This window comes from Notothenia coriiceps, unplaced genomic scaffold (genome assembly GCF_000735185.1).
Source record: "Notothenia coriiceps isolate Sejong01 unplaced genomic scaffold, NC01 NC01_scaffold00028799, whole genome shotgun sequence".
Taxonomy (NCBI): domain Eukaryota; kingdom Metazoa; phylum Chordata; class Actinopteri; order Perciformes; family Nototheniidae; genus Notothenia; species Notothenia coriiceps.
Genome location: NW_011361500.1, coordinates 96,461 through 111,002, shown reverse-complemented (window position 1 = coordinate 111,002; position 14,542 = coordinate 96,461). Strand labels below are relative to the sequence as shown.

At 41.4% G+C, this 14,542-nt stretch overlaps 2 protein-coding genes across 2 annotated transcripts in view; one reads left to right on the top strand and one right to left on the bottom strand.

Moving 5' to 3' along the window:
• Positions 1-1,525, bottom strand: part of LOC104958407 (chromobox protein homolog 7-like) — a 3,094-nt gene extending 1,569 nt beyond the window's left edge. The window contains exons 1-2 of the mRNA XM_010786146.1: positions 1,221-1,525; positions 241-284 (exon numbers count right to left, since the gene is read on the bottom strand). Of these exons, the coding sequence (XP_010784448.1) occupies positions 241-284; positions 1,221-1,298 (122 nt within the window). The 5' untranslated portion in view covers positions 1,299-1,525. The remainder of the gene's footprint in view (positions 1-240; positions 285-1,220) is intronic.
• LOC104958410 (uncharacterized protein CXorf22) overlaps positions 1-14,542 on the top strand; it is a 29,147-nt gene that overhangs the window by 11,953 nt on the left and 2,652 nt on the right. The window contains exon 15 of the mRNA XM_010786149.1: positions 12,853-13,011. Within this exon, the coding sequence (XP_010784451.1) occupies positions 12,853-13,011 (159 nt within the window). The remainder of the gene's footprint in view (positions 1-12,852; positions 13,012-14,542) is intronic.

Genomic DNA, 14,542 nt, shown 5'->3' with positions numbered 1-14,542 from the left:
ATCTATCTATCTATATATCTATCCATCTATCCATCTATCTATCTATATATCTATCCATCTATCCATCCATCTATCCATCCATCTATCTATCTATCCATCCATCTATCTATCCATCCATCCATCTATCTATGCAGCAGCAACTCAGGTATTAGGCAGCATATTTTTTTAATATATATATATAAAGGGCCACTCAGATCATATTGAGGCTATGAGGTTCATGATGAGTCAAGGCTTACTCACTTTGGGGACCATCCCTGCCATTTCAGAAGGTACTCCACATTACCCTGAGGAGAAAGAGAAAGAGGGGGGGGACAGAGAGTTACTTATTAGATTCACCCACATTTCCCCCCTCGTTGTGGTGCATAAGAAGCTAAAAGCAAGACCGAAAAAGCAGGACTGTCCCTTTAAGGGTCATACACATTTTAGGCCCTTTTTAAAAAAAATACTGTGTTTTCATGAGGGGGGGGTGACGTCAATGACGGGTGACGTGACCGCACATGGGCTCCACGAGCCGGTCTCTACAATGCTCGAGCTACTTCTAGAACGCTTTGTGATAGGTGGGGCCACGCGAACATGTAAACAACGTGGTGTTGCGCAACCGGAATGATCACAGTCAGAGAGGAAAATAACAACATGACCACATCCATGGGTAAACACAGAGAGCATGTGGAGGAGAGCTTTTATTTGTGATTGTATAATAATTTTTTATTATCAAAATTTATTTTACCTTACAGAGTACACTGTATGAGCACATGCTTCGTGAAAATAGGCCTTACAAATCCACATGTTTCTCCAACGTGAAAAAACCATCACGCAGCACCCAGTGTTATTACGCAGCATTTTCCCACCGATTCTCCGCTGCTCACTGGCGTAACTCATATCAAGTGCGTAGCTCCCCTCACTTTGTCCGTAAGCGCGTTTTCTGGATACCTACACACCCCCTTCCCCGTCTTACTACAGCTGCGTGGGCATCAAAACATGCTTAACGCTGCAGCATCTCATGCAGCCTCACGGAGAGGCTGCAGGAGGAGACTCCTGCTGTGAAACATTCCTAAACTTTGGCACAGTGTATGGAAATAATAGATATATATCTCGTACGTAAAGTAGTTTATAAGGATATTGCCTAGCCTAGTTTTGTGGTGTGCAGCGAATCGGAACACACTGTTCATTATTTGGGAAAACAAGCAAGTTATGTGTTGTGGGTTATTAGTTGTTCTTACCTTTCTCACTCTCTTCTTAGTTATTGACTCCACAGCAAACACTTGGTCTCCTATGAGTCCTACCGATGAGCGCTCCATCGCTCCAAACAACAACGGGGTCTCTGCTGGTTTATTTGAGAAGTGCCGGAACAAAAATAGTTATATGACAGCAAAGTGTCACTGCTGCTGCTCCGATTTCTGTTTCTCTCTCTTTCCTCTCTCCAAAAACTCCCTGAACCTGCCTCCCTGACTTTCTGAAATCTGCGAGTACGACACATCAACATAGGAGGACAAGCCTCGCGCTGCTTTAAGTCCTGCGTACCGCCCCTCCGTTGCGTAGGAACGTAGGAACCGAGCCCCCAATGCGCGTTCCCGAGACGGCGTGACCGCGTACGCAAATTGGGGCAGAGTGCAGAAGAGGGGCAGAGAGGAGGGTGAAGCGCGGTTGGGGTCAAAACCACAAGGTTAATAAACGTAGGGGATGGAGTGGAAACACACAACGAGGGATTTCACAAACATTTTATTTTTAAAAACATAGAAATCAATATGTTTTAGGAGGAATTCTGACTCAGTGAACACATAGTATACTTATATATATTTAAGATAAGATAATATGAACCTTTATTGATCCCCGTAGGAAATGCAGGTGTCGTAGCAGCAACAGAATAAGACAGAAAGACAAATAGTATAAGAATACAATAACAAAAAAGTAGTAAAAGTTGCTCAACATCCAGTGTTTTGCACCATGGGAAACATTTCCTAATTATTCCAGTAGGAGGGATTTTAACACAGTGAACTAATCTTTTTTAATTTATTTCAGCGCATAACTTTTTTTTACTTTACTTTTTTTTTACTTTACTTTTTAGAAATGTTGTATAGAAATAATTCTTTGAATGCAGCAAATCAGATGTGTAGCCAAATACCATTATCACAAATGTATTAAAAGGTAATACAAGACAACAAATCAAAGCCCACTAATTAACATACCATTGGGATTATTATGTGCGGGAGGCGTGTGGTGCAGTGGGTTGTGTGTTGGTGTTCGGATCAGGGGGTAACAGGTTCAAACCCCACTGCAGTCAGCATGTCGTTGTGTCCCTGGGCAAGACACTTCACCCCAAATTGCTCCTGTGGGGATTGCCCACAGTATTGAGTATGTAAGTCACTTTGGATAAAAGCTTCTAACAAGTGATATGTAATGTAATGTGCCCTAGCAGGGAGCATTTAGCATACAACAAATAAAATATTCAGCCCAAAGTTTCCCGTAAATGGACAAATTATACACATTTTCTATGGATTCAAGAGCAACGAGTCAGCTGACGGCAGATGTTGTTGGTAATGCATGAAGCCAGGCTAGCTGTTTCCAGTCTTTATGCTAAGCTAGGCTAACACTCTGTTGACTGTAGCCTTAACTTGTCACCAGAAAACACATTTTTATTCCTCACACTGTCAAACTATTCTGTTAAGATAATTCCAAACAGTTCACGTCAATGAAATCACAACCTAAAACTTGATATAAAGGCTTTCTGCTCTCTCACATGTAAGTCATATGAGGTTTTGCACAGAACACACTGAACTCCAGCCTCACCGTTGAACAGAGCGTTATGTGCTTATGTATTTTTATGTAACAGTAGTAAAGGCAGGAAAGATCAGAATCTGCAATGGAGATGAAAGCCTCGCTTCACTCGCTGCTGGAAATGTTCAACCCTCCAGCCGTGTTTGATCCAAATATGGAACAAAAACATCTTAATTTCACATCCTGAATGCTAAGCAACACCTCTGCAGAGAGAGCGGCTGTAAATAAGACTGAGAACAAACACTGATCTGGATCTCAGCGATAATTAAGACATTAATGATCATTTATGATTATTATATTTAATACTGAACACACACACACACACACACACACACACACACACACAACTCTTATCCAACTTCATACCTGAACGAGTGAGGACCAGGCATAAAGTGACTGCTTTGGAAAAAAGGCCCAGAGCCAATATTTCCTAATATCTTTCAAAGGGGCTAGTGTGTATCAGATTACAGTAAAACTCTCTGTAACTCACACACACACACACACACACACACACACACANTGTTGTATACAGTATATTCATATTTGTCAGTGATTTCATGTTCATGTGTGTGTGTGTGTGTGTGTGTGTGTGTGTGTGTGTGTGTGTGTGTGTGTGTGTGTGTGTGTGTGTGTGTGTGTGTGTGTGTGTGTGTGTGTGTGTTTGTTTGCGTTTGCCAGCAGTCAGACTGAGATGCTGCTGCGTTGTTTGGCCCAATTACAGGCGACTGAAGCGAGATCTTTTGCTTCATAAAATCTCTGTCAAACTAATAATTTGTCAATTGATACACTAACGAAATATGAAATGACCTGACCCAAAGCTGGGTGTTTCTGTCATCAGTCACACAGAGGCTCACTGGGAGGGGGGATGTGGAGTTAATCAGCGTTCTTAACTGAGGCTGTGATGATCTTGAACCTATGTACTAACCGTGTATCAGCAGCGTTCTACCTCAAAAAGAAACTCAAGCTGCGGAAGGTTTTATATGTTGCATAATGAGCTATGTTGCTTATATATCAGCAAAATAACTACTTGCCATGTAGAGATGTAATCTATACCAGAGCAGAGAATCATTATTTACTGTGCAAATACTGGCTGGTTTATACTCCATGTTAAAAGTGTTAGATTTGGCAGCACTCTGTCAGCTCTACTGCTGCTGTCTGCACCGTTAACAACTGACACTCTTAGCAGCGGTATACTCAGCCGTTCTCATCATGACAACTGTTTGGAGACAATACAGATAAGATGTACTTGTAAAAATAATGTCTTGCAGCACCATAAAAAACAAGGCATTGCACATAATTGGAAATTAAAAGAGTAGAAATAAACAATTCTAAAATATTAACATCTCAAAATAGAAATAAACCAATCTCTCGATCATAGATGCTATGAATTTTGTATTAGCACCTTTGACTCGGAGATGGGTAGATTAGCAAAGAAAAAATACTGTTACTTTAAAAGAAAAGTTACTTTCAAATTACTTTTTGATTTAGCCTAGCCACTAACATAAAGGAGATATACTTTGTGTATCTTCAATGCCTACTAAACTATGAACTTAATTCATTTTTTGAGCCTAGGTGAGAAATCATTGGATTAAATAAGCGATTCAGATTCAGCTACCCTAACTCTGTCACATGCTCATGAAAATATACCCTAGCTTTGCAGAGGCTGTGCCTCTTGGGGAGAAACCGAAAGAGACATGCACTAAAACAGAGCTTCTCAGACAGAGGTTCAATACAGGTGCATCAAGCATGTGACAGTGTTATGGTAGAAACACAAAATACATGAACCTGAAAATGAGCACAACGTTTTCCTTTTTTTAATTAAAAGGAAAATACCTTCAAACCACTGCATTTTTATGTGAATATTACATGTTCCCATGTATTGTTTCCATTCCAATCACAGACAGCGACAGATCAGATGTGACCTGAGAAGTGGCCAAATTAGTTTAATCCCATTGTTAATCTTTAATATCAGATGACTCATTTAGGCTAATTAGGAAATAATGACTTGTCGTTTTATCATCTTGAATTGCCTATTAAATGAGGGCGTGTTCACTTAAGGCCCCTACACACCGGGCTGATTTTCGGCGTCGATAGATGTCGATAGATGTCTGGCTGTCGATGAGCGTCCTGTCGTCCTACTCAGATTGGTGTGTCCCGCCCCGTCGTGTCTTTTCGGATGTAAAACGGATCTGCAAATACGCTAAATATTTTCACAAAATAAAATAAGATCTAATACTATAAATAATTTACAAATAAACAAAAGGAATTTGTGAATATCTCTTTAACATTGACAACTTTCGATCAGGCATTGGAGAATCTATTTTGTATTTGTCAACCAAAAATGCGCTTGTGGATCTCAAATCTCTGCTTGTGGATCTCAAATCTCTGCTTGTAGATCTCAAATCTGTGCTTGTGGATCTTCTTTTTACACACACATGGGCCCTTTCTCATTTCACAAATTACCCCTCCTAGACTCCTCGAATCCTCCGGTAATGACAACATTTAGCCTTACTGAAGGCTAACGTAAATACGGTGCTTTTCTACAGATAACCTTACCACTGCACTGGTAACGTAAAACTAGGCCAATTAATAAGATGGGAAGTGCTTTGTAACTTTGACCCGCTTAATGAATACACACAAAATATCGAACGAAAGAATTATCTCTGGGGCTGCTTCGCTGCCAGCTGTAGCCCCCCGGGACCCAAAAGTGGCGTAACCTAAGTAGCCTAGTTCAACAACATCAATGCATACGAATGTGCTCGAAATAGGCTGCATTGAACAAATAAACTAACACAAACTAACTGTATCACTATAACATGTGATACATTCTTTATCTTGGTGATAAAGAATGCACTTAACGTAACACTGTTCATTAAAGTAATACAAAAACGGCACATTAACCAAACCATCATGTTCTTACTTTGAAACCTTGAAATCCGGAAATGTCATCATCAGCGGGACATCACGTGGTTTCCGAAATTAACTGAGTGACACGAGCAGATTTTGGTCGAGACCGGCGGAAAGTTTGTCTCAAAAACTCTGTGGCCCTTTCTCATTTCACTAATTTCCCCTCCTCGACTCCTCGAATCCTCGGTCCTCCGGTAGTGAAAATATTAGTTGTGGCCAAACGGCGTTACTACACTTCCGTATCAGTTGCTGGGCCCGGAAATACTTTTTCCCATTGGGAAAGAGACGTCTGTAAATCGTTGGATAATTGTTTTTAAACTAAATAAACTACCAAGTATGAACATTTGTATAGTCCTTATTAAAAACATTAATTCATTCATTATTTTCCTCGGCATTATGAACGCGGATCTAACCTACGGGACCGCGCCGCCCGGCACGTTCATGTGACGTGTTCAGTACTACATGAGTTTTACCTTTACCCATGGATGCACAATAAGAACAGATTATATGATTATATGAATACTTTCGTGACGTTTCGCTCTCTCAAAAGTTGAGCCATTTTGTCTTCATGCGCCAATGAGCAACTCTCATAGGAATGAACGAGGCCCCGCCTCCCACGCTGTATCCAGTTCTTATGATACATCCATGGGTGTATCATGCAGTCTGTCTTCCAGTTGTTGCCTCTTTTGATTGACTAATACACACTACCGCCGCCTGTTAGTAAGGAGAGTTATTGCCACTCACGCATGCGCAGCTCGTACGTGCTACTTGGCCGTCGGCAGAAGTCTTTGCAGTGTGCTCCATTGCAACTGTTTGCCAAGACGCAGGAGACGTGAGGCGACACAACAGTCGGGTCCGTCGGGACGTGTTCTTTTGTGTCAGATTGGTGTGTTGGGGCCTTTACTCCTAAGGAATACCATCTGCTCATTCATGTCCACAATAAAAGTATGCAGTTTTTTTGTTGCGTTGTCCAATGTGAGGGTCCAAGGACAGAGGGTGTCTTATTCATATTCTGTACAAACTGTAAAGTCCACTGAGACAAATGTAAAATGTGTGATATTGGGCTATATAAAAACACTTTNACACACAAACACACACACACACACACACACACACACACACACACACACACACACACACACACACACACACACACACACACACACAGTCCATGGACACTGTGCACCTGGATCATTGCATCGCTTACGGGCATTGGGTGTCATGGCAACTGTTTCTATAACTACCATAGAAAAGCTGGATGATGATGATTATGAAGATGATGATGATGAGACAGCAGGAAAAGTTCAAGGCTGAAGAGTAGTCTACCTCTACTGACCCAACTGTGACCTTTGACCTCTTAATACCCAGATTATGTCATCAGCACAACCAAAGAATTCCCATAATAATCAATCATTATTTGTATGGTTATATACAGCATCTGTGGTATTAAGTACAGTGATCCTTTTTGTTGTGTTTTATGGAAGCATGTAGGTGTCTACATCTGCTCACTAGAGTGGTGACTAATAATTGTTCTGATAATTAAGGAATCTTTCAATTATTTTCTCAATAATTTGATAATCGTTTGGTGAATAAAAGATCAGAAAAAACGCAAAAATATCACATGCTTCAACAGTTGAAGTTGCTTTTATTTAATATCTTTGCAACAGTAATCAGTGTATTCAGTGCCTCGTTATCACACAATACAGGAATATTATATCGGATATGTTAGTTAGAAATGTTTTTTTATGTTATGATTAATGTGTTATCTAACAGATACATTTGCTGACAATTGATTCAGCTTATCATATTATCATCATGCTTCATCTCTCCTGATGTAACCATCCAAGAAAACCCTGATGACCTCACCATGACATCATCTGGGTTATTTCTGGTACTTTAAACACGCTCCCATCAGAGGTTCAATATTCTAATGTTGTTTTTGGGCCGAGTAGTACTCTTCATGACGGGTGAACTGAATAAAGTGGTCCAGGAATGAGTCCTAAAACCGGAAAATAAGTTAGCATTCACCATTTTTGGTTTTGTCGTCTTGAAGTCAATCATTTTGGTTGGATTCCTGAAATAAGATCTGTGGATAAAACAAGCTTACGAGATTTTCATATTTTGTTCTACGACATAAAATAAGTCAATAAATACCGCACTGGTGACTGTCTAAGGCTTTTTTGTCTTAAAAACGGCAGGTGTTACCAACAAGTGACTAGACTATACTAATACTACTACAGCTGCTACTACTACTATTACTACTACTACTACTACTAGAGCTGCTACTACTACTATTACTACTACTACTACTATTACTACTACTACTACTACTACTACTAGAGCTGCTACTACTACTACTACTACTACCACTAGAGCTGCTACTACTACTACTACTACTACCACTAGAGCTGCTACTACTACTATTACTACTACTACTACTATTACTACTACTACTATTACTACTACTATACTACTACTACACTACTACTACTACTACTCACTAGAGCTGCTACTACTACTACTAATACTACTACTACTACTACTGCTACTACTACTACTACTACTACTGCTACTACTACTGCTACTAATACAGCTACTACTACTACTACTACTAATATCTACTACTATAGCTGCTACTACTACTACTACTACAACAGCTGCTGCTACTACAGCTACTACTAGTTGTACTAGGGATGCTATGGTTCAGTGCGTTAGTCATCACGCCGAACATTATCCCCCTATAGTTTAGCGGTCTGAAGTCATGTGACCGTGATTAAGTTCCTTTATAGCCTAACGTTAGCTTTTTATTTCTGGCGACTGCGTTTACGTTTCAAAAGTCACAAAGTGTTGTTTGTATGTGGAGATTCTCCTGAAGAACAACACATAGTATCATGAGCATGTGTTCACCACATGTCTTATTTTCTCCAATTTCCCAAAAGCCAATGGGATTTTTCCATTGGCTTTTTGTTGAGGGGGCCCTTGCTATGCTTAGGTCCTAATCCTTCTAAAATCAGAAAAATGTGTGGACTGGCCCTTTAAGTTTTTGCTATCATGCACAATATTCTTGTTAAAAGAGTTAAAAGGTATTTACTGGAGAGTTTAGCTATGTTATTGCTCACTTAGTACTTTAATATCCTTAGATATGTTTTAATCTTTCACTGTGTTTTTTTATTCTTTTTTTACTTTTATGTATGCACCACGACACCTAGTCAAATTCCTCGTACGTGTCAAACTACCTGGTAATAAACCTGTTTCTGATTCTGATTCTAAAAGGAACTGATGTGAGGGTGTACAGTAATCCTGCAGGATCTCACTGAGCTATATGGCTTCACAGCGCACAGGGTATCACTTTAAAACTGCAACACAGGAGGAAATCAGCGCTTTATGTTTCCCGTAAGGAGGAGAGGTTATAGCAGCAATTCTTCGAAAAATCACATGACCGCTTATCTGCCCGGATACTACGGCGTGCATGTGATCCCGGAGCAGAAACACCCGGCAGCAGGACGCAGATCTCTCCCTCCCACAGGCTCTGACTCACGCATGACTCACCAGACGTGACGGTAAAATCACCGCCGCTTCTCTGGAATAATAACAACAGAGGGGGGGGGACCAGTACAGAGGGGTCATTTACTGCCTCATACCGGGAATACATGCGTTTCCTTTGTACCTTAACCCTGGAGGGATTTCGCTTTGAATATGTGTTTCAGAGGCAGGACTTTTGGGAACATACTTAAAAGTACATTCTACAGTAAAACACAAAAGCAAACTTTGCCTGACATGTATGATCAAGGGAAATATTTAACAGTTTATGCAACAGACTTATTAACATTCAACATTTGGCACCAGTTACACCCACACAGTGTGCATGCATGCAGGAAAACACCAGGGACAGTAGTGGAAAGTTTCTGAGGTGTTTGAATGTATGCTACTTTCCACTGCTACTCCATTACCTTTATAGTTTTATACTGGTTTTAAATAGCATTTTTTATTGTGTTTCCGTGTCACTATTTCTTAATGTTTTTAATTTTTGTGAAGCACATTGAATTGCCTTGTGTTGAAAGGTGCCATATAAAAAAAACGTGCATTGCCTTATTTGACAGCTGTAGTTAACAAAATACTGAAAAACAGTTAACAAATAATATACACCATAAAAAAAGAACAAAACTATCCGAGTAAAAAAGTAATGTTGAAATATAAAGAAGAATACATAAATGTGACCACAATTTTTTTTTAAATGTATAGCAATTATACTTAAAGGTGGGGTAGGTACGTTTGAGAAACCGGCTCGAGATACACTTTTTGTTATATTCCATGGAATGCTCTTAACATCCCGATAGCAATGAATATCTTAAGTGCTTTGACAATAAATCCATTAAAACATTTAATCTGTGGAAGCCGTGGTACTGTAAAAAGCACGACCAATCATCTGAGCCGGCCCGGCTAAAGTAACTGGATGGCCTACCTGCCTATCAGCCTTCCATCTGTGCACAAACTTATCTCGTGCCGTCATTGGTCATGTGCGCGTTCGTGTGTGTTGGAGGAGGGGCTCTGTAAGGAAGTGGCAGATTTTTTCCGGCTGTGTATTTTCAAATTCTAACGCACTCGAGCTGGTTTCTCCAAAATTACCTACCCCACCTTTAAAGGTAGGGGTAGAAGGCTCGAACAAGGTCGGCTCAGATGATTGGTCGTGTTTTTTACAGCGCCACGGTGCTTCCACAGATGAAACGTTATGGTAGTTATTGTCAAAGCATTTGATTTATTCATTGCCTATCAGGGATGATTAAAGCATTCATGGAATATAACAAAAAGTGTTTCTGAAGTGAATTTACCTAGCCACCTTTAATTCGGTTTTAGTATGTAATTATTCTCAAAAACATTTTTTTTAGGCATGTAAATCCACTAATTTTTTAGGGTTCACACAAATGTATATATGCATGATTGAGTTAAAGTAATGATATGACATTTTAAATATATATATATATATCCATTTATTATATTTTCACCCTTTATTTGCATGTTATTAATTATAAATTTATAAAACACAAATATTATATTGTATTAATTATAAGGCATTTTCCTCTATTATGGGGCATTTGTTCTGTGTTTATTTATTTATAGACTATATAGATATCTCATAGATTAGTTATGCATATATACATTCTTCTACTTTAGAGAAGTATAGATGTAATTTATTTCATTTCTACCTTTTTCTTCATTTTTCCCTATATTGTCGCTATGCTATTGTTATAGTATAATGGACATAACTCGTTACAGGTAGGTACTTCTCTAGGGTGACTGTTGCTGCAGCCTGCGGAAGGAGTGGCGGTCGTCTCTCAACCAGAAGGTTGACTGGGTTCGATCCCAAGCCCATGCAGTCAACATTGGTGATGCGTGTCCTACCTTAACCCTGAGTTGCTCCTGATGGCCCAATGGCACCCAACAGCGGATGTGTGAGGTGTATGAATGTTAGTTCTAGAGTAAGGTACACTGACTGGCGTGATGACATGAGTAGTATGTAAGCCTTTGAGGCGGCATTAAGACTGGATAAAGACGCTATCTAATACAGCCTAGTATACCTAATACCAGTCCATTCATAATACTCTTACAAGTATTACTACCTAAATATAGCTGCAGTACTTAGCCCACCATATGTCAGCGAAAGGAGAAAAGAGAGGAAACATGAAATGGTTTGCAGAATCTGAACTCCTTTATCAGTATCATGTACCTGTGTGTGTTTTTTTATTTAGGTTTCAGTACGCAAAAACACATTCCGGTTTTGGTTTCATTTCTAAATTGTAGCTCGAGCATCAAGTTGAAGACCAAACCAAAACAAACCAGTGAACAAAGGAAAACCCAACACCAGAGCACGAAACACTCAACGTCTCTGCACTGACAGAAAGATAGAACTACAAGGAAGGATTTAGTATATTTATTAGCATTCATCAATATTAATTAAAACCTTTTTGGTACTGACGTATGCCTCAGACCCAGAGAGTCTTTTGCACTCCATTATATATTACAAAATAAAACACATTCTGCCTGTCCTTCCACCCTTCCAGGATCCAACACATTTTAAACTGCTGTAACGAACGAGACGGTGACAATGATCAAAGGTAACATACAATACCACCGTGAATTTAACTACACGTTAAATAACCATGTGACAGAACTCGTGAAATCATCAGACTAATCCATAAAACCAACAGACAATGTCATTTATTCACGAGCACATTTCACATTAACTCCGAGGACATTCAGCTAACCCGCGTCTTGTTAAAAAACGTCGAAACTACCCGCTACTCTGGTAGGTCAATACATGTCAGAAACGAGGAGCACACAAAATGCGACCATTGGAGCTCTCTTTGGGGAAACACAGAAGAACCTGAAGAAGAGCTCCGTGTCCACTATAACATCTTTTGCACATTGTGAAAACCTGCCTCCCAAGTCTCCTCAGGCACCGCTGGGACACCTTCAGCAAACTGGCAGTCCCACAGGTCTGCGACTTTCTCACTAAATTAGCGTCTTTAACTGAGGTCTTACCCGCCTACCTCCCTCTTTTCCGTCACACTCGTAATCGCTCCACACGAACTTCCTCCCCGAACGCACGCACAGAGTAACACAACGCATGCATCCGACCAAAGTGACCCTCGAACCAGTGTTGGAGTCTCGCTCTTTTGGGTGAAAACCACACGGAGTAGAGATCTCGATCGCCCTCTCCCACACTCTCTCGTCTCTCTCTCTCCTCTCACCTCTTCTCCGTCTCTCCGCTCTCTCTTTCCTCTCTCCTCTCTCTCCTCCAATTAAGTAAAGGCGGTATTGCTTAAATTAATAACATTTGCCAACATACATGCGAATAAACACCATGCGCATACATCTCTCACTCCTGATGTCTCTTCTCCGCATAAAAAACCTGGGTGTCCACAACGACTGCTATAGCGTAGATGACTCAAATCGTTGAGGAGTTGATGGCTCAGACAACCGGATACTAACTGTTCAGGAAATAAACGAGATGCTCCACTACCGTCGTCCACGGTCTTACTATCAACAGCTGAAGGATATTCATACTCGCTAGCCCGCCTCTCTTGCTAGCGCGCCTCTACCTCCATCCTTCCTCCCTCGATCATCACCACACATACACTCCAGTCTAACATCCCTCCCACTCACCAACAGCACTCTACACCATAACTCCTCCCAACAGCACACACCACCCCACCCCCCCCCCCACACTACCACCACGAACGCACAACTGTCACGCAAGCACCGGGGCAAACAACCACGCGTCCAACCTTTCTACTACAATCAACGTCGGTGGCAACGCCCTCAACACCGGTACCTCAGTTTTGTGCCAGTCAACCGTGAACAGCTTCTTCTCCTATCATGTGATAACACCACTGAATATGATGTTTATGAGGATTCACTCCTCGCTCACCTCCTCCTCTCAAATCTCTCTCATACTCCATGCCTTCTCTCACACTCTCTTCCCTCATCTCTCTCTCCTACATCATCTCTCTCCTCCTCTCTCTATCATCTAAATCAACTCAGGTGTGTCTATCCACCCGCGTGCCACACAAATATCGCGATAGACGATGCTCCATAGATGTCAGATGATTTGACAAGCAGATGCATATTAAGTCTGATTCTTTAACTGTGAGCACAAATGAAAACGACAACTGCACCCTGCACTATACGTCTGGCTCCGTTTCATATGGCATACACGAGAAGAGAAAGAGAAACACACCCATCATACTGAACGTAAAACATGGTCAGTGTAATGATTGAGAGCGCACCACACGACAGAACACCATGAGTGCTTTCTTTATTGTTATAGAGTCGCGATCTGGTCATGAACAAGTTTGCAATGACTAACACCTCGCGCTCGTGTGGATCTGTTAAGGCGGCAGAGCAGACCTCGCTTTTTATTAAATCAATACATAAATAAAGAACACATATCAATATAATCATTAATTTTTCATCATTTTTTTATTCGTCCAATCATCCTCAACCCACAGCGCACCCCACTCGCCCTCCCGGCTCTCCCGCGACCCCCCCCAACCACCCACCACCCCCCAACCTTCGGGGCCCTCTGCCTCTATGGCGGCCACTATTCGCGCAAGATAATACTCTGCACTCTCCTTTAGAGGTTCATGTAGCCACCTGAGCCAGCCCAACTTCATAGCTGACACAACACACGACGACTCCACGTCTCTTCTCACCAATACTAACAGCTAATGGCTCCGCTCTAACAACGCTGACAAGCGCAGAAACAAACCAGTAACAGATGAGCCTCGCCGCGCCCAGCACCCAATCATAGTGTCTTGTCTTCGACTTCGAAACAACTGAAAGCACACGGACTATACATTCCCGAGTACAACATTATTCATGGTGGTGCATCCATATATGAGTGATTGTTGTGTATTTTTCCTGTTAATATGAGTCTGTTGTAATGACCAAAGAGAAAGTACAACAGTCCAGTTGTAAAGATCAACAAACTCATCTATTCGTCAGTGTGAACAAACCACCCAAAAAACAACCACACAAACCCACTGACTGTCAACACAAAAAATCCCAGCAAACCCGTGGTGTGTGTCGTGTGTGTGTGAGTCGTGTGGTGTGGCTGAGTCGTGTTGAGCTCACGTGTGTGTGTGTCGTGTGTTGTTGTGTGCTGCGTGTCGTGCTGTGTGGCTACGCACACACCACCACCCCCCTCAAACTTTGCGATGCTGTGTGTAGTGTGTGCGTCCGGCCGCAGACGCGGGACGCCCCCCCCTCTCCAAACTCTGTGTGTTGTGGAGAAAAACCCCACTGTGTGTGTAGTGACTGTGTGTGCTGGATGTGCCTGCCTAGATGTGTTGCTGCCATG